The sequence below is a fragment of the Pseudomyrmex gracilis genome, unplaced genomic scaffold, assembly GCF_002006095.1.
Source record: "Pseudomyrmex gracilis isolate BER0280 unplaced genomic scaffold, ASM200609v1 scaffold_244, whole genome shotgun sequence".
In the NCBI taxonomy this organism is placed as follows: Eukaryota; Metazoa; Arthropoda; class Insecta; order Hymenoptera; family Formicidae; genus Pseudomyrmex; species Pseudomyrmex gracilis.
The window spans coordinates 161,942-187,347 of NW_018020828.1; the positions used below are offsets into that span (position 1 = coordinate 161,942).

At 40.5% G+C, this 25,406-nt stretch overlaps 1 protein-coding gene across 1 annotated transcript in view; it reads right to left on the reverse strand.

The window, feature by feature from the left end:
• The window catches only part of LOC109859166 (leishmanolysin-like peptidase), a 62,846-nt gene that overhangs the window by 31,430 nt on the left and 6,010 nt on the right, over positions 1 to 25,406 (reverse strand). The window contains exon 2 of the mRNA XM_020437154.1: positions 10,423 to 10,505. Within this exon, the coding sequence (XP_020292743.1) occupies positions 10,423 to 10,460 (38 nt within the window). The 5' untranslated portion in view covers positions 10,461 to 10,505. The remainder of the gene's footprint in view (positions 1 to 10,422; positions 10,506 to 25,406) is intronic.

Below are 25,406 nucleotides of genomic sequence, written 5' to 3' on the forward strand. Positions count from 1 at the left end.
TGTTGTGCGAAATGGTTTTTTTTTTTTTTTTTGTCGAGAGCGAATCACAACGCGGCTGTCGCCGCGGGGGGGGGACGCGAAACAAGAATTTACAAAACTAATTGGCCGCGCACTCCGAGCTGTCATTTACGGAGAATATCCCGTGACAAAATCCCCGCGAGTATGTATGTGTAAAACAGATACGCTAAATAAGCCAGGAAGAGAAACATCCGCTGGAACACGCGTTGTAGCTAGTTAATAACCGCGGAAACGCGATTTCGAGAGAGCAAGCAACTAGTGAACACGCGATTCGTCCAATTAACCTCGTCGGTTTGCAGATCGCGCGTTCGATGGCTGCTTGAGCGATTGCTTTTGACGTAGGGTATAGCTTTTCGTTTTAGATTATGCGCGCTTTCGTTGTAGCGTTGCATTCGATTGAGCTAATTTGACTTTATTATGCGCGCAATCAGAATCGGCAATACATTTATCGCGCTTTTGCAACTAACCAAATATCGTAAAATCATCTTTGTTCCGTATGTGTCGCGAAGCTCCGCTATCTTTTGTTGTCTATTTAAGAAAACTTTCATTGTCGAGAAATCTTCGAACGACGAAGACCGGGACAGATCCGAAGAAAGACAGATCCGGAAATCCGAGACCGAGAGAAGACCGCGGGGAGAGCAGAGAGGAAGAGAAAAAGAGAGAGAGAAAAGTAAGGGAAGAATGTGTAGGCGAGCGCGCGTCCTTCTTCAGCGTTGGGATTCGACGGTCAGAGAACAGCGATGTCGTGAAAGTTTTGATGAAAAAGTTCCCGTTGGCCCTCCCCCGTACGACGCGCGGACACAAATGGAATGATCGGAACGGGAAATAATGAAAAGCATCGGACATAAAATCTATGTCACGTGAGGCGAGCAAGTAACGTGATATAAAAAGTATCGGGAAAAACGCGCGCGACGCGCGACGATGAAGATCGGGATGCGGAAACCTAATTGAAAGAAGTTTTTTTTTTTTGTTTCAAAGTAAAGAGAGAAACGATGCGGGGAATTTGTTAAGTGTTTCGCCTTTCGCGCGGTAAAACATTGGTTTTAGACACAAACGCCTCGAACGTACAACGATGAAAATTTCTGAATTACAATATAAGATACTGATGTCACGAGAAGCGGCTAACTTCTGATGGAAAAACTTTTCTTTCGTTAAGTGTACTTCAGAGGAAATTTTATATATATATATATATAAATATATAAATATATATATTATAATATATATATCGTCACTCCCTACGTATAATTCCGTAACTCCAAAACGCAAATTTTAGAGGAGAGCAGTTTAAAAAAGTATAAAGCTTCATATGTTTCCCTATAGTTAGGAATTTTTCGGTTTCAAATTTGTACCTTATTTATGAATATTTTTTTTTAATATTTGGTGACCATAAAGAACATGACTTTCTAAGTGTCATTATGCAATAAACTGAAAATCCCATATGTGACACTTACGTAATTATACATAGGGAGTGACGATATATATATATAATATATATAATATAGTATAATATATTATAATATATATTATAATATAATATAAAATATAATATATATATTATATATATTATATATATATATATTTTTTCAAAGACACGTGACTAAACTTAAGTCACGTGACTTCAGTCACGTGTTGTTCGTCTTCTCCTTCCTGTCACGTGACTCGACGCTACGCGAGTGTGTATCCTCTTACGCGCCCTCACGTCTGTGATGTACCTTTCGGTCCTCACGACTTCTTTTCCGCGTTCCAAAGTATTTTCTCTACAAATGTCACCCCAACCAGAAAAGAAGACGTGCGCGCGCGCAAAAAGAAGTAGAGAAGCTAACGCGGAACATCAAATGACGTTATGTCGTTAAATTACGTTACGCTATTCTTCCTCGGGGAAAGCACACCGGAGCTGCTAAATTTTATCAATATGTGAGAGAGTTGAAATCGAATACCCGGATAGTTGAGCGTCGCAACGGGGGATCAACGGTGTCGTGAAACAGACGTTGCGCGCTTTGCAGGTCATCGCGTCGAATTCAATTACCGTCGCCGTCGGCGGTCGTTTGGCGTATCCATAACATCCCAACGAACCCGAGCTTAAAATGTCTCCGCGTCGAATGCGTCAAACCCCGTACTATCTATGATGTCTCGTGGAAAATGCGAAAGATCTCTCTCTGGCTGTTGATGATCGGACTGATGATGGCATCATCCGCAGCGACTTCTGGTTGACCTCGGTTTGCGATATCGACGCACGGATAAAATAAGACCCCGATCGCCGTAATTCTTGAAGTTCGTGCGACGATGTTCGGCGCACGTCGAAATTCGATCTGATCTCTCTGTCTCTTTCTTACCAAGTGAATTACAACAGGCATATTCTGGAGAGAAAGAGAGAGAGAGAGAGAGAGACAGAGCCGAGAGCCAATTAGGCGCCATTGTCCTGCTGGGAGATCATTAAAATTAATTACGATCCCGGGTGACTGAAGCCAGTCGTATATATGTATACATACCGACGCACGCGTACTAATACATAGCGACGTTACGGATATTAGATCGATAACGTCTGGTAACACTGAAGAAAAGAACAAATCGAACAATAAAATATTAGCGTCCAGAATATATATTATAACATTCACGTATTGCGAATTACACGAGACAAATAAACGAGACAAAGATCAAAGAGTGTAACTAACGTGAATTACATGTTAAAAGTATATTTATTTTAATTCGTTCATGGGCACAATATATTGAAATGTTCGATTCGCGCTTATCGCGTAATAAATGTGTGTGTGTGCGTGTGTGTGTATGTGTGATCTGTATAATCCGGTGATTATAACTGTTATCATTTCCCGTAGAAATTTCAGTGATTTGTTACGTGTTATCTTGAAGTCGCGATTATCGTAGCTATTACCGGAGATCACCTGTGCGCGAAACCAAAACGCACAATTTATTTCTAATTCCGAAGTGCGATATTCTCGTACATGATAAAAAAAAAACACTCAATGATTGACTTTAAAGACCTGTTAGTTCTTTTTCAAAAATTACTAATTAAAAAAGAGTATTACTCCAAAATAAAGCAATGTCATGAAAAATTAAAAGCAACTCAATGTAATGTTAAGTAAAACGAGCAACCATAGACAAAAGTGTTAAAAAGTAGAAAAAATGAATAAAGTGCCAATTATTAGAAGGATGCTATAAAGGGCCGGTTATTTTACATGTTAAAAAGTATCCGTTTAAATACCTGCACAATGCGAGAGAGAAAGAGAGAGAGAGAAGGAAAGAAAGAGATGACTGCAACGTTATTTCACGGCTTGCTGGAAATCAACTGACTTTATTGCCCGATATAAAGTCTCCGTTTCCAATTAATATGCCAATATTAATTATTGCACGCATCAATTACTCTCTTTTTTTTTCTGGATACAATACCTGTAAAATGTATCAATAGTTTCGAAAGCTATTTATCTCATAAACTTCGGAGAACATACATACGCAACAGTGAGATGTGCATCAACAAACCTTATTAATTACCACGCGATAAATTCAGATATTATTGCAGTTTAATTATTTAATACGGTACACGTTAAATTATGTCAGTTGCACGCATTCTATTCTAAGCTGCCAGATTAATGAGGCGAATACATTATCTATGGAGATAGTTTACTAATTACCTCATCTCCCAATGATTGATTAAATTAATTAGGTATTATTATTACCGGAAATATGGAAACGCGCGCGAGTTAATCGCTTGATTTGTCGTATGGGACAAAGTACAATAAGCTAAATTGTAAATCCTAATAAATTAGATGCATAATTGTTTTCTGATATATTAAAATGGCTAAAGTCCCCCTCTCTACCGGTTGGAAATCTGTTACTTTTATTAGATGCGACGAAGTGTGAAAATGATGATATAAGGGGTGGCATAATTAGCGTAGTGAGCGTCGTACAAGCAAAAAAAGTAGAAGCCGCCGAAAGAATTGCCCTAATTGCAAGATGTGCAATTCGCGTTAGCGCGCGCTCACGGGGCCGCACTAATTAATGCTATTAGCGGACGTTAACGCGTTCCATCGTTACGTGAGATTTATGTTCGACGCAAAGTAATTACACTTTGCTCTGCCTAGGACTCAGCTTCCCAGTTGATACTACGAGCTACACCGATTATATAAAATTACACTGTTTCATCGTTGTTGGGAGAATACAAGATCACACTGTTTCATTTCTTTTTATCGATCTCTATTAATTATTTTTAGCGACCTATATAAAACCGAAAAATATTTTCTTCATACAAAGCGAAATATTTTATTTCGTGGATGTATATATCGAGATAAATATTTTTAGCGAAGTTCAATCAGAGTAGAGAATAATTATGAGATTACTTTTATGGACAACGCAATTAAATATATTTTATCATCGTTCGCACAGGCTACATCCCCCAGATTTGTGTGGAAAAATGTTCAAAAAATAAAAAAAACTAAATAAAACGCGCACACAAAATGACTCAATAACAAAAATATCGTCTGTTTCTCGCGGTTTTATTTATTTATTTATTTTTTTTTTCTGACACGTAATATATATATATTTATTTCCATATGTCGCGGGAAAAAACATTTTTCCATAATAAAAATGTGAATTTTTTACAAACGATAATTTCCATTTGAATGATAAAAAATTCATAAGGAAATAATATCCTCTCTGAAATAAGCTCTTTGTGTTGTCATTTGTGCGGCAAATTCAGTATCGAATAAAAAGAAGTTTATAAACTGCATATGTACATATTTGAATTCACGTGTGAGCGAATCGAGATTCTCGAACGGTTCAGTAACTGCGAAACTAATTTAATTTTCACGTTAAAATCAATTGATGTGTGTGTTAAATGTGTGTTTATCAATTATCTCAATGGTTTGCACGAATCTGAGCACCGAGCGCATTGACTTGTGCGCCACGTGAAATTAGAAGGCCACAGTCTTCTGATCATTGCATTAAAAATAAATACGTAAATATATCGTGAGAAAAAAAACATGTATTTGCTATTATATATACTGAGAAAAAAAAGTTGGTGAAGTAATAAAATAGTATTCGATTCAACTATATGCAGCGATCACGGGCTGTCAATAAAATATTGATTAATGTAAGAAGATATCATGTTTCAATAGATATAATAAAATTAGATTATACCGAAAGACAATTTAGTTGTTTTAACGAAATTATAATTTGCTTAAATACAGGTAACTTTGAATGCACAACGCAATAGGACAACACAATATTTTGTCCGCTTATAAAAATAAGCAGTTTGATTAGATGAAATACTTAGTACAAAAAAATTCAGATTATATTCAATTAAAGTAAACGAGAATTGCCTATTTCATCTTTTTTAACAGTATCTTTTGTTTGAAATTATCACAATTTATGTTTGACGAAACAATTCACGGTTTAGTGAATTAAATATGTTCATTACCACTATTGTTAATTCAACTTATACGAATTTGTTATCTTTATTACCATATGCTTGAATTAAAAAAAAACCAAGTATTTCAGATAAACAAACTGAAACTCTAACTAAACGCATTTAGTTGAGTCAATAGTATTTTTTTCTCAGTGTAGGATTGATATTTCTTCGTCACATTTATTCTGTTACTGTTCGAACATCGAACACAAAGCTCAGTTTTAAGTAAACCAGATACGTAGCGGCAATCTGGAGAAAATACGATTCAGATTGTCCGAATACAAAGGGAATAATGTTTAGAGAGATGAATGATGCGCGTCCATCGTAGGACTATAGGCTGCAATACTCAGATTTGCGCGCATTGTTTGAACAGGGGCTCGGTTTAGAAGCGGACAGAGATAAAGAGAGAAAGGGAGAGATAGATAGATGGATAGATAGACAGACAGATAGATAGATAGAGAGAGAGAGGAGAGAGGAGAGAGGCAGAGAGAGAGAATGTGCAAGCTAAACCGCTTCCCTGTGAACGATAAGCGAGGTAAAGGGGCTCTCGAGGCTTCTTCAATCGGCGAGCCGATGCGCGGGACCGGAAGTGCATTAAAGCGTTACAGTCGTTACGCCGTAATATCGCGTTATGTAAACGACCCTGCGAATCATCTCTCACAGCACTCTCGCACTACTCCCTTCGCGGGCCCCCCAGACCCCCCAGCTCCCCCTCCCGTGGCGTGCATTCAGCCGATAAACGTTACACGCGTGCTCGCCCCGTTTAAACGCCGGCCGGTTCGCTCTCAAATCGAATCTCCTTTGACGCGTGTTGCCCGACGCGCAATTCTGCCCACGCGCGTGTGTGTGCGCGTACGAGCGTCCGATCCATTCGATCCGATTTCGCTCTGCATTCTGAGCGACAAGCATTACATTTATCTTTTGTGACGGACCGACGAGAGAATTTAATGCGCCGTCTATTTCGGCGCCGCGCGCGTGACCGCGCGATCAAAAATATATATCTCTCTCTCTCGAAGTCTTTTCTCGATATCTCGCGGAAAAATTTCTCGCGCGTCTGCGATTCCGTTTCTTCTCCGCAAAAAAATCTTTCCTAACGCGATTCTTGTGAGAATCACAAGAAAATTCTATATCGAGAAAATTAAACTTTTTCCTCGCGCGATTCTTCGCGCGAACAAGATCGCGGATATATTCCATTATGAACCTCGCGCGCTTAGCGAGGTCGGGAGCGGAAAGAAAAGAGAAAGAGAGAGGAACAAATTTTCAGCATTTTATAGAGAAAATATCGAAACAGTTTAAAATCCACATCGACGAGATAAATTATATATATATGTATATATATATATATATCTACGAGGGCTATGAATATATGCATATAAATCGATTTTGCGCGTTGAATTTTGTACGCAATTCGATCGATCTTTCTCTCCTCCGCGAAGTTAATCCTGTTTGAGCGATCTCTCGTCCGAGAACTCCTCTCTTTCTCGAAGCGTAACTTCGATACCGCTCTTCTTCCGGGTGTGGTATCGAAGTAGCGTAAAATGTGCGATATAGCTCGATACTACTTCTGGTCCATCGAAATCTGACATCTCCATTCGCGCCGGGTGCTCGATCAGCGCCATTAAACATACTTTAATGGCGCGAACGGAGAGGATACTCTTACCCTACTCGGTCTTATCTCCGCGGTGTCTCGGGATGAGAAAAGGGTGGAAAGTCGAGAAGGAGGGCCGCAGCAAGCCGTGACGAGGAAAACGGGTATATAATGATACATGAGAGGATCGATAAACGTCGCGCAAAGTTTTTCGCGAGGAGGCAGCTGACGCGCGAAGATTACCACCGCGGTTTTCCGGTTGGATTTTTATTGGCAGCAATGGGAATGAAAGTTGGCAAGAGAGAGAGAGAGAGAGAGAGAGAGATTGATGTACGTGACTCGGAACTCCCGTTCCATCTCTCTCTCTCCCTCCACTTGTTTTATTACCCGACGGCGATTCTCTGTGTTATTCCGCACCGTCCGCGCCAGTGTGCGGTAAGCTCATTTCCCTTATCCACTGAACGTCGGCGCTTCCCTACACGGGAAGGATGTGTCCGCTCGGGCATCGATAAATCGAAGGAACTTCGCCCTGCGCACGTTCCACGCCAATCGATCGAATTTGCACTGACCGTTGGCACTAACCGCCCCGAGGGTGGGGTAATTTTCACCCTTTAGCTCCCTTTGCTTTTGCGACGTCGCGTAAATGCCGGAAGTGCGGAGCTTTTTATGATGTCTCGGGACTGTCCCAGCGGGAAATCTCTCGCGCAGAGCTAGCGAGATAATCGCTCCATTATCAAGTATCTTATCATGTAATAAGGCCGTTGAGGCGGTGTGCGCATTTCACGTTGGAGTGGCGTTTAATGCACTGCACGACGGTTTTTGCGTTGTCACGTTGTGAGAATAGAAAACACAGAAGAAAAGAGAAAGAGCGCGATAGGCGACGTGAGTTTAACCGAAAAGTACGCGATACCGAACGAGATCCAATATATAAAAAAAAATAATAATAATAATTAAAATTGCAATGCGTTTAAAAAAGAGATGAAAAAAACTTCATATTTTCTTTTTCTCAAGTTTTTTTTTTGTTATTTTGTTACAGGAACATTTTAATTTATTGTATTTTTGAGTGAATTGTTTTTTCAACAACATGCGCGAAAAAAAAAAAACAAAACACAGCTCGGCGCGCTTCGGAGTTTCAACATTTTCGGCGGGCGCCATAAATTCGTAATCACCGAAAATTCGCGATATAGGCGGCCGTTGTTCTCGGCCGTCCACGTGGGACAATTCGCGCGTGGTTTCGGAAATGCGGTGGCAACGCGAGAAAGAGGCATCGCCGCGGAAAGTCACGCCTCGTTAGAAACACGGGAGGAACGAGCGGCGGCGGGGGGGAGAAGGAAGCTCGTTTACACGCCCAGAAAACCACGTAACTATGCAGTTATATGCGCGCGCGAGACTTTATGCACTTCCCATGTGTTCTGTTTATCTGCGCGCCGGACACGGATGCATTAATTTAGGTTGCTTGCGTATCTGCGGCCGAACTATAACGCCGCGCGGCGTCCGGAAAAAAAGGACGAGAACGAAACGGCAAACATTTATCTCTTGCCGATACGTCTCCACCAAACATCGCGGCGCGCGTTGCAGTCGATATATCACTGCAAAAAAAAAAAAAATCCTCATATTCGTTGAAATCTCGTATTTTTATACACATCTTTGCGCGACGAACCGATCGGTATATATTGGCAGATTTACCTTCAGCGAAACTGCAATCTCGCGAAAAAAAAAAAAAACTGGCGACAAAATCGAAGTTAAAAGAATGAAAATTTAATTGGAAATATATATCCAATATAATATCCGCACATATATGTATATATATATATATATGTATATATAATATAACTTTTTATACAATATCTAACAGAATTCAAAATTGATATTGAACGGCCCAGGTTTCCTATCATTCTGGCGCTCGGGAAATCACTTTTCTAATAAATGTCAATTTATCGAAGCGACATATTGAATCCCCCGGCAAGTAGTACGCGCGTAGTATAGCGCGGCGCGCCGCTATACAGGACCATAATAACGCCGGTACGTGTTTCCACGGCGGTAAATCAGATGAACGGCTGTGCGAACGCAAATACGTGCGATACATATTCACACGCTTTTAGCTTAGCATCTCGGGGTCTCTATGCAAATAAACGCGACGCGACCCGCGGACCGCGCGCGTACGTGTAGGTAAGATATAATAATGCAAACGCTCTCTCTTTTCGCTGTATTCTATTATATAACCCGAGAGCGCGTTAATATTCCTACTTCAGGATACACTTACCCGTTATTCCCGCTTGTTTCCTTTCGCTTGAAAAATGCTCATTTTACAGTCGTTAATATTCTACGACGCTTGGTATAAGATAAGAAACAGGAAATATCCTGAGAAATTTACATTTATTCTCCTTACTCACGGTATGAATATTTTTTTTCAAGCAAAGAGTTTTAAGCGTTTTTGTACAAATCTCGCGAGAAAAAAAAGAGAAACGCAATATTATATAGAAAAGTTGTAGGGCATAAAAAGATCTATTTAATGATCTTATCAGTTTGATCGCCTTGTGTGGCATTAAATCGAACTACCTATTTTTTATTTCTCAGATTCTTATAGCTTAGTCCAAGAGCTTTGAGAAGCTCTCGAATTCAGCTACATTCTGGTTCTATCAAAAAAAAAAAATCGATGTGACTTTGACCTGACCTTTTCGGTGCCGCACAAGGTCACAAACTGATAAGATCATTAAATAAATCTTTTTATGCCCTACAACTTTTGTCTCAAACATTTTTCTATAAAACTTCTATTTTTCGAATTATTCATACCCCGACCTTTTTTCCCCGCCCTGTTTATATATAATATTGCGTTTCTATTTTTTTCTCGCGAGATGTTTGTACAAAAACACTTAAAACTCTTTCCTTGAAAAAAAAATATTCATACTTCGAGTAAAGAGAATAAATGTAAATTTCTCGGATACTTCTTATTTTTTATTTCAGATTCTTGTAGCTGAACTCAAGAGCTTATCAAAGCTCTTGAACTAAGCTACAAGAATCTGAAATAAAAAATAAAGAGTTCCATTAAAAAAAAAAAAATCGATGTGACGTTGACCTGATCTTTTCTGTGCCGCACAAGGTCAAACTGATATGATTATTAAATAAGATCTTTTTATGCCCTACAACTTTTTTGTCTGGAACATTTTTCTATAAAACTTTATTTTCCGAGTTCTTAGAGAGATACCGACCTTTTTTCCCCATCCTGTATATAAAATATAATGTAAATAAAATATGTGTATAAATAAAATATATGTAGTTGTTTCGAAAAAAAAACACACACACGAAATGAACAATATTTCGTAAATAAATTACTTTCCCCGAAATTTTTCTAAATTAATAATTAGACACGCGATTTCACACGTTGTTTTTCTCTCACCTGCTTAATCTAATGGTACTCTTGGTCTCTCGCACCATCAACGCTCGTTCCCAAAAGTGCACAGCCTCGGGCAGAATGGTATTCTGAAACACACAATGGGGGAAAAACGGATTTTAAATTCGTTATTCGACGATTTTACGTACCGAGGGGGGGTGAGGGAGAGGAGAGGGAGGAATGACACAATACGTGCTGCGAACGGAATAATGCACGGTGCTTTTAATCCGAGACAAAAGTAGACGCGAGCGCATTACGCTCACGCAACCGAACGTAATTCAAAGCGTCTTCGCTCTAGCGAGAGATGTATTACGACGACGAGAAGGAAAGAAGAAAAGGAATAAAGAAAAGAAAGAAAAAAAAAAAAAAAACAAAAAAGAAAGTCGGCGGCACGTTGCACGGAGAAAAATGCTATCGCAAAGCGCATTACCGCCGCGTAGTGAGCGAGGATAACGGAGCCATTACGTAACATTCTGTATTTAACGTATTCCGCGCTTTCTGTCTGCGAAACGCGCTGCCGGGCAAAGACGCGCGGGAACAGACGGAATCGCACGAAGCAACTGTATATATGTATATACACGTATATATAGTATATCGCAACTATATATATATATATGTATATATAGCGCGATGCGGCGCGGACGGTGAAAAACGCCGAAAGAATGAAATAATGCAAGCTCGACAGATGGAAAAAGCGCCCACGGTCTGGGAGTATTATGAAGCTTCGCCGGCGTGTAACAACAAAATTACGGCCCCCTCTATAATGCAGCGCGGCAATCGCGGTCTTGCGAGAACGCAAACGCTTTTCGGGGTTAATCCCGGCTAACGGTGTCGGATTGTGTGTGCAATTTTTAATCCCCGCGGCTAGTGCAACTCGCGCCACGGACGTAAAAAAAAAATCTAACGTCAATCCCGCGAGTAAAATGTCCCCTCTTTGGTCGCGCGCATTAGTCGCGCGAATACGTACGTTGGACAAATCACGAGAATTACCGCACCACGAATGAACGGGACGATCTGTGTCGGAATTATCTGACGTACAGTAAACGCTATTGTGCGAAAATTCCCCCTCGTCTCGGGAAAGATATTTTTCCGCGCCAAGTGGTGTAAAAGTATTAATAATAAAATCTGAACACAATGTCGGGGGAGTATAATAAAGGAATTCTAGCGTAAAGTCAACGACTGCCTCGCGCAGTTCAGCGCGGATGAAATAAAGTTCTGTGCTTCGTCAGATGTGTGAACATGTACGGTTGTGCGAGCTTTTGTTGCAAAGTTTTCTTCTCTTCTCGTGTGTAACAGTTTCGCAGCGGAAAAAAAAAATACGAAAGAGAAAAAGAGACGAGACAATTGTTAAAAATTCTAGATACGTTATTACAAGAATGGGATTTAAGAAGAGACGGGCAATTGGTTTGGCAAAGTAATGGATTTTTAAGTAATTGCGAGCAACGCGTCACAGCAAGAAACCTCTGAAATATTTCATTGTCAGTTATATCATTCTTTGTTGCGTCTTTTTTTTTTTTCACGAAAGTTGCGCGCACGAGATGTTACATGTAATTACATTTCACGAGTTTTTTCTTTGCGGCAAAAGAAAAACAAGAATTTCTAAAAACTTCAAATTAACAAAATTACATCACCTTCAAACGTATAATTATTATTTTTTTTAAGTTTTATATAAATAGATGTAATTGAAAAAGTCTCTTGCTGTCTCGTCTCGTGTTATATTTAATGAAAATTAACGAATTTTTTTATATCATACTGTTATCCTCTCTCTCTCTTTGCGACATGGCGTTAGTTTATTTTATATACTGAAGAGGGCTCAAGTAAGGGCCGAAACGTCTGTAATTTACATTTATGTGAATTTTATATTCTATTTCAATAAACCATAAGATTTATTTTTTGTTGCTCGATAGAGACCGTTATTCTTATTATTATTTATTGAAAATTAACGAAATTTTCGTCTGAAACATGAAAGTTTCAGATTGCGTCTTATCAATTTTCGTTTGTATATTCGAGATTACACAGAAGACAAGTGTCTTACAACACATCAATCCTGCTGCTTCGAGACGCGAGAGTTGCAAAAATAATGAGCGCGAAATGCGCGTTTTCCGTGTCTTATTAAAAGGATCGATGCAAGGCAATGCTTCTTCCCGCACCGCGTCTTTCTCCCTTGCTAAACACGTCACAAGGAAAACAAAAAAAGAAAGAAACAATTTGCATTATTTACAGGTTGCTTCGAACAAACAATCGTTACCGCTTCGAAAACGTGCGATTGAAGCAACGGCACGCGCGCAAGAGAAGAGAGAAAGAGAGAGAGAAAAAGCACTTAACGTTCGAACGAACGCATGTCATTAATATCGGCCTATAGCGGCTGGAGCACTTGATAATTAAAACGGAGTCGAACGAATAAGAGAAACCGAACGCGCTTGATTTTCTTTGTCTGCAATTATTTTTCGCTGATTGCATTGCGGAAGGAGATGCGGCTCGCCGTGAACAGTCTCTCTCTCTCTCTCGCGCGCGCGCGATTCCATTACATTTTCTTCCTATTTGCCAACACACGGAGAGGAAAATAAACTGTCGCATTGTCAGGAAATTATGGTTCGAGGCCGATATTTCGTTCGCGAATAATAATAATAACACAAAACCCGTTTCCACGGAGAGCGGTATATCTCAATGACGCGATTTTGTTTTTTTTTTTTTGTTTTTTTTTTTAAACGCGGAGAGACACTCGCGCTTTAAACGGTTCAACATTCAATGATCGAAAATGCGCGAATCCCGAAGTTAAAAAGAAATTCAGAATAAAATTCGCCAGACGAGATGTGTCACGTGCACACACACGTCGAAGAGGTATCGCTCTATATTTATATTTCCGGTAAATAATAAATGCAGAGTGTAAAATAACACACTAAAAAAAAATTCCGTTAAATGCGTGTCGTGTGTACAACAACAGGCTTAAAGGCTATACACGCCAATTATGACAATATGTTATTACATTTGAAACACAATATGATAACACGTATTTTTCTGACATTTTCTACGTCATGCGCATTGGATGAAATTTTTACATCGATGTTGTTTAACATCCGTGTGAAAAGTTCGAAAATCAATCTTTTCTCGAATTATTCGAAACTATATACACGTGAAAAAAAAAAATTACACATTTTCTCTCTCTCTCTCTCTCTCTCTCCGGTCCAAGAGAGTAACAATGTCAAAGAATGAAATTATTTTAAGTAAAAGCGCTTTGAGAATTTGTTTTCAACTTGTTTGTCTTCGTCATCGATCGTTAATTAACGACTAATCTATTCGCCAGAGTTTTCTATTAAAAATAAAAGTGTTTTGTTTTTGATAAATTAATGTTCTTTGGCAAAGCGAAACGATTACGTACATCTTTACGACATGCATTCTCGTCACGTCTTTTTGTCTGAATGTTATCGCGTGACATTCGTATATTCGGACCGATATATATATATATATACGTGTATATTTAAACGGTGACAAATAGCGAATGAGCGGAGAAATAGGATGGCACCGGGCGGTGAAACCGCTCGCGCGACAGTAACTTATTTAAGGAAAAAAAAAACGGACAGGGGTGACCGCAAGAACGCGAAAGGGGTGGAATACAAAATTGGACAGGGTACAGGGAGCCAATGTTTGGAGGCATTTTGCACCTCGTTACGCTCAATTTCCGCGATGAATAAATCGATACGCGGCGCGTCAGCTAAAATATAAAGAGAGGAAACTCCGACTGGCGGCGGCGTATTTTTTTTTTATTTTTTTATTTTTTTCTCCTCCCAAACGATTTTTGTTTTTTTTTTTTTTTTACAACGCAGTTGCTGTTGCGGTTGCAGCAGGTGACGGGAAGAGGGAACGCGCAAGATGAAAAGAGGGAGATGCGCGACAACCGGTCGATTATTGTTGACAGAGACGACATGCAGCTGCTCTCGAAAAATTATTCACAAACCGTCGCGCGAGGCCGAATTCAATTTGGCACTGCGTCAACTCGCTCCGAAAAAAAAAAAAACCGCGCGAGAGAAAGAGAAAGTACGACAAAAGAGAACAAACGCTAAAAAGGGCCGCGGAGAGAAGAGAAACAGCGGAAGCCCCCTGGTTATCTCCGCTCTCTTTCTGTCTCTTGATTTTTCAGCGAATCCGCCGAATTTCGCGCAGCCCGTGCTACTCGCGCGAATGCCCGGCGCTCCGATTCCCCGGGAACGACCTATTTAGCGTATGCGACTGCCAGCTGGTTCCATCCCGTAGAATTGCGGCCGATTAATTCGGCCTCCTCTGAATTTTATTTCGCGAATCGCCCGCATGCGTCCGCCCGTTTCGGAGAAAATACGAGATCGGGAAAAATGCGAGATCCAACGAGAGAGAGCGGGAGATATAATAATTATTACGACCAATTCGCCGCTCCTCCTCCGATTCCCGTCCCGTTTTTTTTTTTTTTTCGCGAGAAAAATACAAGTCGCGAAAATGCTCTCTGTCGCGAATTTTTGCATCCACCAGCGGACGCGTGTGTCGCCGAGTCACGTTTGACGAAAAAGTTTCACGTGCGCGGTTTTGCGGAGTCAAGCGAACGTCTCTCTGCAAGAGAGAACGTACTTTTTTTTTTTTTTTTTTGAACCGCGCGCGAGTGCATCAACGGATTCGGGGCGAAAGAGCAAAATAATTCAAGATCGCGATTTTTCTTCTCGAAAAAAAAAAAAAAAATCACTTACGAGGATTTTTTTGTTTGTTTTACGACGGGGATTTCGCGTGGTATAAAGCGAATAAACACGAGAATATACACGTCTCGTCAAAACTCCCCCCGCGCTATCGTTTGCACAGATATAGTAATAACACGCACGAGGAGCGCCAATATTTATTTTATCCCTCAAAATACAAGAGAGATCTTTATCAAAATTCTATCGAACGCTCGGCCAATCTGCGAAATTTTCCGCGGTCACAGGCCGCGCGGCTAAAAAATTCCACAAATGTTGCGCCGGACATGCAACATACAACAGTTTGTAAAAATGGGAATCGCGGTATCAGAGTTATTGTTTTTGTGTGTGTGTGTTTTTTTTTTTTCAAGCGTCGTGTAACCTGACTAGCAAAAATTTAAACAGTCGTCGATTGCACAATTGCTGAGCTGCAGTTAATTTTGCGCTCAATTTCAATTTCGGTAAAATCCCGTTGGGAAAAAAACTCTTATGTTTGCAAACATAAAGATTATAAATAATTTAAATCGAAGAGTGCAACGCTCGCGTATTTCAGACGGATGTTTATGTACGACCGGAGAATAAAGAAAAACAAAAACGCAGAAATAATTCATAAAAACTTTCCGCGCTTCCGCGGCTCTGCGCGCGTTTCGCGTGTCATTCATTGAAAATCTCATTAACGAAGAACTCGTCCTCTCTATTAAAAATTCTTTTCTCTTTATTAACGGCATCCTACGTGTCGCCTGTGTGTACATATAAACGCGGCCAGAGAACCGTGTTATAAGTTCCGACGAATTAATTTTCCGGCAGAAAAAAACGAGGGGCGGGGGAGGGAGGGGGAAGGATGAGGCGTCGGCGAGTCCAATTTTTCTTACGGCCGGGCATGAATTTCAGCGCGCACTGTCCATTACGCCCGCGCCCTTTATCCTCGTTAGCCGGGGCGCGCGTTCCTCTCTCTCTCTCTCCGGCGCCTCTCCATGTCCCGTCGAGCGTTCCTGGCATCGCGCGACGGGATGCCGGAGCCGTTTCTCTCACCCCCCTCGCGTGCCATCCTTCCCGCCCGGTGGTTATATACATACGTGCCACCGCGTCGCGCGCGTTTATCACCCCGCTCACTGGAGAAGGACGACATTTCGCCTTTATCACAATATTGCGTAAACTCCCCCCCCCGCGGTCTTATCAGGTCCGACCGGTCCGTTCTATATATACTCGACGACTTCCCGCTGCGCTATCTGCGCGCGTAAAAAGTCGTCGCGCGCCGCCACGAGCGACGAACGTGGGACAGAAGAGACGAGTAAGAGGGATGACGGAGTCAAGCGTCGTTTTTTTTTTTCTAAAATCCGCGCGAGATCAGAAGAGCAATTTGTCGACCGAGATTATTGAAGGACGAACATGCCCGGCGGCAACATTGGCGACGTTTCCGTTTAATCTCGCTCTGGAGTTGAGAAGAGGGAAACTAGGGTCGCGCGTTTATATTCTGCCTTCGGTTCGAAGAAAATTCGTCGCTACGCGATGACGAAATACCACATTTCGGCAATACGGCACACGCGATAATTCATCAGTTATCGACGAAAAGAAAATTATACGAGGAAATTTCTTATGTTTTATGAACATTAATTTTTTTTATTCGACATTTTTGATCGCAAATATCTTATTATATTTCGATCGATCTCGTACACAAAATTCGACACGCAAAATGTCACATTTTCCGGAGCAACGTGCGATTTTATGCGATCCAGCGGCAAACCGGATTGAATAGCCGGAGAGAGCGCTATTCTACTTCCGAACTGTTCGCTTCTTGTGTAAGCTACAGCGATCAAATTTCGATCAGTGCGCGAAAACATAATATATATATATGTATATATATATATACACACATTCGGGTTCGCGAACCATGTTGCATTATTCATCGAACTAACCGACACAGCATCATTATGCCACGGGGAAATATCGGCGTACAAATATACGAAACCAAGGAACGATATGTTCGCCGAATTTTGTTTGGATATTCATAAATTACACGGCCGTTAATTAAACTAAAATCACATATTCACCGCGCAAAATTATGTGCGTAATCAATAATGCGCTATACCACAAATTGTATACTCGTTATTCTTAAATTGCAATTACGACGATTCCTCGAAACAAAGTTGCTTTTTTTTTTTTTTTAAATTAAATTCTCAAAACTTGAAACAAAAAATCGCTGCAAAAATGAACGATTTTGAAAGAGAACACACCGAAAAAATTGTATTCTTGTTTTGAGGATATCCCACTTACTTTAAGTATATTTTGTACTAAAATAAGGGCCAAGAAGAGTTTCTTATTTTAAGAGGAAAATCCTCTAAATAAGTAATATTGATAAGAATATATACTGATTAGAATATAAAAAGCCTCTATAGAAAAACATATATATCTCACTATCAAAAAAGACTATATTCTTAAATAAANAATATATTCTTAATTTCAGAAGAATATCATCTAAAATCTTTAAGAAGATTTTTTAAGTATAAAATCTTCTACTTACAAGAATATAGTTTTTTCGGTGCACAAATACACGGAAAAAAAAAGATTTGTTAGAATAGCAAGAAATTAGTTACTATATGGCCAGCAAAAAAAACATTTGTTAAGTTTATCAAAATTTTTGTTTTGCCAACAAAACATTTTGTTGATGAAACAAAAAATTTCGTAGAGTCAACCATTTTTCTTGCTAACCATATAATAGCAAAACTTTTTTTTTTCCGTGTACTCTCACCGATTTTACAAGAGAATGAAATTATCTGTGTGTCTTCGGAGATTTTTTCTAGCGGGTTTTGCAACAAAATACATACAAAAGTTGGTTATTTTATTGTTGCACTTTCTCGTCGTGTGTCGAGTCTGGCAAGTTCGATCATCGTCGAGGCAATCAGAGTATTCATATTGGGACACCCGGGTGACAGCTCCCAGGATAGAGACTGCCGAGGACAGGCCGAAGTTTGATGTTACGTCGTTGACGAAGTAATTCCTTTCGTGTCATGTTCGAAAGCGTATCTGCGTGCGAGCAATCAAGCGGCAAGTTTCCCAGCTATAACCGTCCTTGCTAAACATCGGCTTCATGTCGAGACACTATTCAGAACTGCGAGAGAGAGAGAGAGAGAGTGAGAGAGAGAATGAGAAAGTTTGAAGTTGACCGCATTAAACTTCAGCAGTCGGCCAAGATTTCTCACTCCGATAAATATTCTCCCCACACACACACACACACGAGTGAGACGCGCGTTCTCAAGATCTCCGCGAATTCCAACGCGCACACAAGTAAACACGAAATATTGATCCCCTGAAATATTTGCGTCGTCACGCGCGCGCGAGAAGATCGGTTTTACCGATCCGTAACGATCTTTAACGATTGAATTAACGAAACAATAATTAATTGCCTCGCGCGAGATAAGTTGCATTAATGAACGTTTATCTCGCTTGATCTCGCGGCGACCGGAACGCGCGCATCCCGCAAACTCTCGGACGTAAAACGTCACGACCGCGCGACGAGCGAGAGAAACGCTATAACGATCGCGCGCGCTGTTTCGAGAGGACCTCTCTCTGTTTTCGGGTCCGCTCTGATCTCGCGGTCAAAACCCGTCGACGAGATCCCTCTCCCGCGGCCGGCCTTGTGCTTTATCGAGCAGCTTCGTAGTAACTAGCTAGTTAGACGGTCGGTGTGTATTAAATGCAAATGCCAGGCGCCCAATTTAAATTTTAGATGCAATTAGATTCATTTACTCTCTCGGGGGCGGCAATTATTCGACTTAGCGCGCACCGCGGCAATCGGTGGGATTCGGGGAACGGCGGGGAATCGTATCGCGGTGAAAATTTTCTGAATAAATCAAGCGGCCGGGGCGATGCGCGGGAAACGAGAATCCACACTCCGCCGCGAAGCGGCGGCTGACTCCGCGCGCGCTGTTACCACTTCTCGGGAGGGTACCAGGCCGGCGCGAATGACCGCGCGGGCGTGCGGCAGCAATGCCGCTCCTCGCGATTTACGATCCCGATAACTAGCGTTTTATTCATGGAGCGAGCGCCGCTGCCTTTTCTGGTGACTAAGTAACGACCGCCCCGCCCGCGAAAAGAAAATAACGTGGTATGTCGGAAGACGAATTGCTCTGACCCCGCTGTCGTCGGCACTCGGTGCCGCGAGGCGCGGATTTCCCCCCAAAGGCGAGGGGGGAGGGGGGAGGGGAAGAACGCTGTCTTGAGAAAAAGATTAATTAAAACACGCGCTAAGTCTCACCACCGCGTGTTGTTAAAACCCCCGGCTATACGAGATTAGACATCTCGGAATTATTTATTAATGCGAGAGAGAATGCGAGCTGCTCTCTCTCTCTCTCTCTCTCTCTCTCACAGAACCGGGTTTATTTATTTATTTATTTTTTTATTTGAATATTTCTAAAATAACAACTTTTCTGTGTATAAAATGTATTTTCGTATTACGCGAAATGATTCCACCGCGAAATTTAGTCCGTGGGAAATATGCACGCAACGCGTGTGACAAGTCGAATTTAGCGGAGATATTGTGCGGAGCAGGGAGTCGGGTATATTATCACAACTCTCCCGGTTGGAGTTCCGGACGTCACGGTCGTGACAGTCTGCAACCGCGCATCGTTAAACACACGCGAGATATTAAGATCTGGTTTCCCTCAACCGCCGATAGCTGTCCCAAGTTTTAACGGCATCATTTGTCTGTTCAAATTCCCTCTCTCTCTCTCTGTCTCTCTCTCTCTTTCTCTCTCGCCTGTACAAATTTACACGGATTAATAAACCTCCGCGTATGCGCGAACTTCGGTAGTCGTGCGTCATCCGAGGCTGCAGATGATTTAAAACACCGCACGAGAGAAATGTTTATTTATAATATATATATATATACGTATAAAAAATAAATTTAATATAAAGATAATAAATTGTTGTGTATTAAAAAGATAATATTGTTGGAACAATGGAACGTGTGTGAACGGTTCGGAAAACGAACTGGACCGATTTATACACGTGCACGCGCGCGTGTGTGTGTGTGGGCGCAAGCGCGCGCGATCCTCTTAATAATATCAGCTATCAAGACGATAAAGAGCTTACGAGAAGAGGACGACTTTGCTTGCCTTTGCGAAAACGGCTTTCCATGATATCGGAAATTGTATTTTACGAGAAGAGCCTGCTTTTGCGGCGCAAAGAAGGTAAACCCGAGAGTGATAGTCTTTTATAAAGAAAAAGTATACAATATACTCTGACGGAGAGAAATAATAAATTATAAATGTTAAAGATAATAAGTAAAAATTAAAAACACAAAACTCCGTTTTTTGCACACGTGCTACTTTCAGCTATACATTTTTTTTCTCTTTCAAAAACTGTTATAAGTATCTTCTCATTGCCGATAATTTAGTAAGAGAGAGAGAGAGAGAAAGATATAATTATATGTAAAATTATTAATTTGTAGAAATGCGTGATCACATGCCGAATTTTATTAAACGAGGAACCTCCAAACACGCACCGTCATATACAAATGTTTCATTGACGATCAAATCGATGAAATAGATGCGAAACAAAATAAGTAGGGGATAAACGCAATACTGCAAACGAGCTGATATATCCTGATTTTCATTTCTATTTATCCGATGCCATTATCTACTTTATACATTCGGTTTATACCGTCGGCAAATTGCAAACAGACAGTTGGAATCGCGTTAACGTGTCGTGCAATTTGCAAAATTTATTTTCGCATAAATTTTGGTCGGCGAGTTTTCGCTAACTCGAATAGTTTACACAACATCCGGGGGGGGGGAAGGGATCGTCAAGTTACCCCTCCTCCTTCTCCCCGTTTTTATCCGGCTAATTATTTCCATTGATCGGTGCGCGGTGCGTGTGTTGTTTCATTCGCGACGCGTATTTCGCAAATAAAATCAACAGGACTGAAATGAAGGTAAAAAGGACGGGAGGGAAGGAGGGTGTACTTGTCGCGCGCGCGCGATACTAATATCGGGGGATATTCGTGCACGCGAGTTTATATTATTTCATATATATATATATATATATATATACACACGCCACGCGCTTGCTTGCATGTCGAGCACGTGCGTAACATATTCACGGATTTCGCACAACCCCGGGGGTTGTTGCTGCAAATTATTATTTAATTTTAGCCTGTTGCGGCTTCATCTATCCCGCCGTCAGCGAGATACCGCCGCGTAGCGATTACATCAGCACGAAAAGTCGCCAACGCTCGCCCGTCAAAACTCGCAGTTTTTTAATTTAATCATCGCCGCTCCGATGCGGAAGTTGAATAAAAAAAAAATCCAATTTTCTCCCCCGCATCGGTATAATTAGACTTCTTGGTTCTTCGCCGCATCTGGTGTCCACTAAAAATCATGGAGATGACGCGTGCCGTATTTACGCGGCGGAATTGTCAGAAAAAATTTTTAATTAGATTTTACAGTCCGCGGGTTATTTTTTTCTGCGAAATAATTTTAATAAATGCGCGGGAAATTTATGAATTAGGCGAGTATTATTTTTTTTTTTTGTGTGTGTATTTATTTATTACAGCGAGTTTTGGTTTTGGCCGCAAAACGGTTATGACCGCGCATTGTCGGACACGACGACAACTCGCTGTCAAAAACACACGTACCGGTGACAGAGGACGCTCTTCTCTTCTAGCTATGACACATGTCTCGATAGTGTATGACAAATCGATACACCTGCTTGCAAATGCTCCAACTTGTTTACACGCTTCCGCTTCCGTTGGCCAAAATCCAAAACTCACTATTGTCAGCTATAAATCGCGACCCTTGTGAAAATACATCAACGCCGCGGCGTTTCGTGAAACATCGCTTCTTTTGCGTAAAAAAAAAAAAAAAAAAACGCGTCTTCCGATACATCTTTATAACATATGATGAACGCGAAACGCATTGAGGTTGTTGACGGAAAAGCATATCGTTCCCTTTTCACATTTTATTCGCGAACTAATGACATAAATTGATTTACGTCCGCGTTTCTATGTCGTCAAACGCGTAGGCACGCGTACGACTGCATATATATATATATAGAACAAACGGTGAAAATAAACAATGAAAACACGATCGTTGAAAATGCAATTCCTTTGCAGTCGCGCACGAACGGACAAGCCCCGATGAATTTAACGGAAAACTCGTACACACGTGCGGCTCAATTGAGCGAATCCAGTTTTAAAGTCGGGTCGAGAGACGCCCACACGTCAAAACGTAAAGCGTGGTAATATGCAAATATGCCAGCCTACGCTTTGCCACGCGTACCATTTGACGCGTTGCCTGCATGTTAATTATGCCCACACATATGGGACTTGCACACACCGAATCATTTAAACGAATTCCCTTTCCCTCCTCCCTCTCTCCCTCCCTCCCTCCCCCATTTATCGCCGGGAGGGAACGCAGATGTATATATGTACGCGATATACAGATACGCGCGTAAAATTTTAACTAAAATATCATTCGACCATTATTTTGCGCGCAAAAATTCCTTACGTGTTACATATTTTTGAAATTATCTGCGAAACGCCACTAGTTAAACATATTTATGCTCAAAAAAAAACATTTGCGAAACGTCAATCTGCCTCTGTGCGAGAGGCACAGCAATATATAATCCGTTTCGAGATACGTTACAATCGTATAAATTTATTTTTCTTTTTCCAATTTGCGCGAACGCTTTGTCGAGACTCGGTGTCTCTCGTTAATGCGATAATTATTTTCCATTCGAAATTTCATCCCGCGCAAAATCGCAACAAATTTGTTCAAAAGGAACAAAATATTTCAGCACGCCATGGAAATACAATAATAATAATAATAATTCGTTCGACATTCGTGCATTACGAGCCATAATGCCGATTAAGGGGGTTAATAATCGCGATACACACAGCGTATTGCGGAGATGTACTAACGGGCCGTGAGATAACGGGACTGTGAATATTTACCCGTTCGAGCTGGAACATGGACATATGTGTATATATATATATATATATATATATATATATAACTGTTGCGCTAATACAGATATCGTTTAAAATATCTCCGTTTCCGCGCTCGCACTCTCGCGAAACTCGTTCGCGTAATAATTAATTCGCCGTATTAACGTCACGGCCAAACGCGAGAGAGCACAAAGTGCCGGGGCGAGCGTTTCGTCGCGACAACTGTTCCGGACACGGAACAGAGTTTCCGTTCCGCGCGTATTCGCGTGGGCATAACGCGAATGATCGTCGCGAGACGATAATAATCATGCGGAAAACGCAGCGGAGACGCAGAAGTAAGAGAAGCGAGTGTTAAACGCGGCGGAAAAAATTAATTTAAATGTCATTGTTAGAGTTCGTCGAGTTCGCGTCACGAAACAAACCGTTCCTCTTCCATCAGCAACGCTCAAGAACTGCAACTGTCGTTGTCGTCGCGTACAGTAGTTTATGTTTTCTCGTCTCTCACTTTAAACAATAGAGAGAACGCTTGTGTTGACTTTAACACTCATGAATGTCCGTCGCAATGTTTTCGCAAACGTAAATGTAAAATGTTTTTGTTGCATATACATAAATTTTCAACCTTACATTTTTCTAATTACTAATTAAGAGGATACTGGATTGTAAATTGACACGTTTTAGAAATCTAGAAATTTCTCTAATTTCTCATTTTTTTTTGTACTGCATCGCATGGAAATTGCCTCTACAGAAGCAAATAAATTTAAAAAAACTACATAGTGCTTTTGAAAATGAGTATATAATGCTCTCTTGAACTCTTCATAATACGACAGCATCTGATAACCTATTCTCTCATCACAAATACCTTTTTTTCTCATCAGCTAGACATTCCAACCATAATCCGAGTGTCTCATTATGTTCTTTTTTGTCGTACGTAGTGCGCTAATTCAGTGCAAATACGTACACAGAAGCTTAGAAATAATTCTACACATACACGAATATATGGTGAGAAGGTTATAGAAGAAAATTGTATGAGAAAAAATTTATGCTGAATTTTGAACATTCTAAAGAACGAGCGCGCTCTCTCAACACAATTTACTTATTTTTGGAGAAGCATTTTGGATTTAATGCAGTAAATACACGACACAAAATCAAACATTAAAAATGTCGGTTTACAGGTTTTCATAGTCGGTATATCCAGTACCCTCTTAATTCTTTTCCAATTACTATTTAATCCGCTCGGTAATTTTGATCGTTAATTTACAAGAACATCGAAAAAATTATATTCTCGTAAGTAGAAGATTTTATACTTAAAAAATCTTCTTAAAGATTTTAGATGATATTCTTCCTGAAATTAAGAATATATTCTTTATTTAACAATATATTCTTAATTTAAGAATATAGTCTTTTTTAATAGTGAGATATATATGTTTTTCTATATAGAGGCTTTTTATATTCTAATCAGTATATATTCTTATCAATATTACTATTTAGAGGATTTTCCCCTTAAAATAAGAAACTCTTCTTGGCGCCTATTTTAGTATAAAATATACTTAAAGTAAGTGGGATATCCTCAAAACAAGAATACAATTTTTTCAGGTGAAAGATTAATTCGAATTTGATTCTGCTCGTACACGACCGATTGTCTTTCTCCGTGCATTAACATTTTTCTCCTCGGAAATATTGTTTTAAATCGCGTGTGTTTCGCGCGCACACATAAGCGCGCAATAAATATGTGCGGAGTCTTATCAGGAAATAACAAATATCTCCGTGCCACGTATATTTAAAGATTAATAATGTATCGCGCGCGCGCGAGGAAAAGCTGGTGCTTTTTCCGGTACGGGAAACTGAGCTTATTTATTAGATCTCGCCGTAAACGCGCGAAAAGACGCAAGATAAATGTGTCACCGTGCGCGCGCGCGTGCGAGAGGGAGTGTACAATAGTTTCCCGGAAAAACTTATCGCGACAAAACATATATAATAGGGCAGGCGACAGGTTGATCGCGCCATCTTTCTTCATAATGCTCATCGATCCCGACGCGAAAGGAAGAACCGCGCCATTGTCTCACGAGTCGAGATTTTCGTCGCGCGCGAAACTTTCTTTTTTCGTACTTTCTCGAAAGAATAAAAAAAAAAAAAAAAAAAAAAAAAAAAAAAAAAAAAAAAAAAAAAAAAAAAAAAAAAGAACAAAAAAAAGAAAAAGAAAAAAAAACGAGAGGCACGACAAGAAAGGGCGGAAACGCGCTTTCTTTGTGCGCGACGTCGGAAAGTATCCGCAAAACTTTTCGTGATCTAACTTTTCGCGCGACAAGCGATCGTTATACCTTACTGGATCTTTTACCATTGTAAAATTCGCT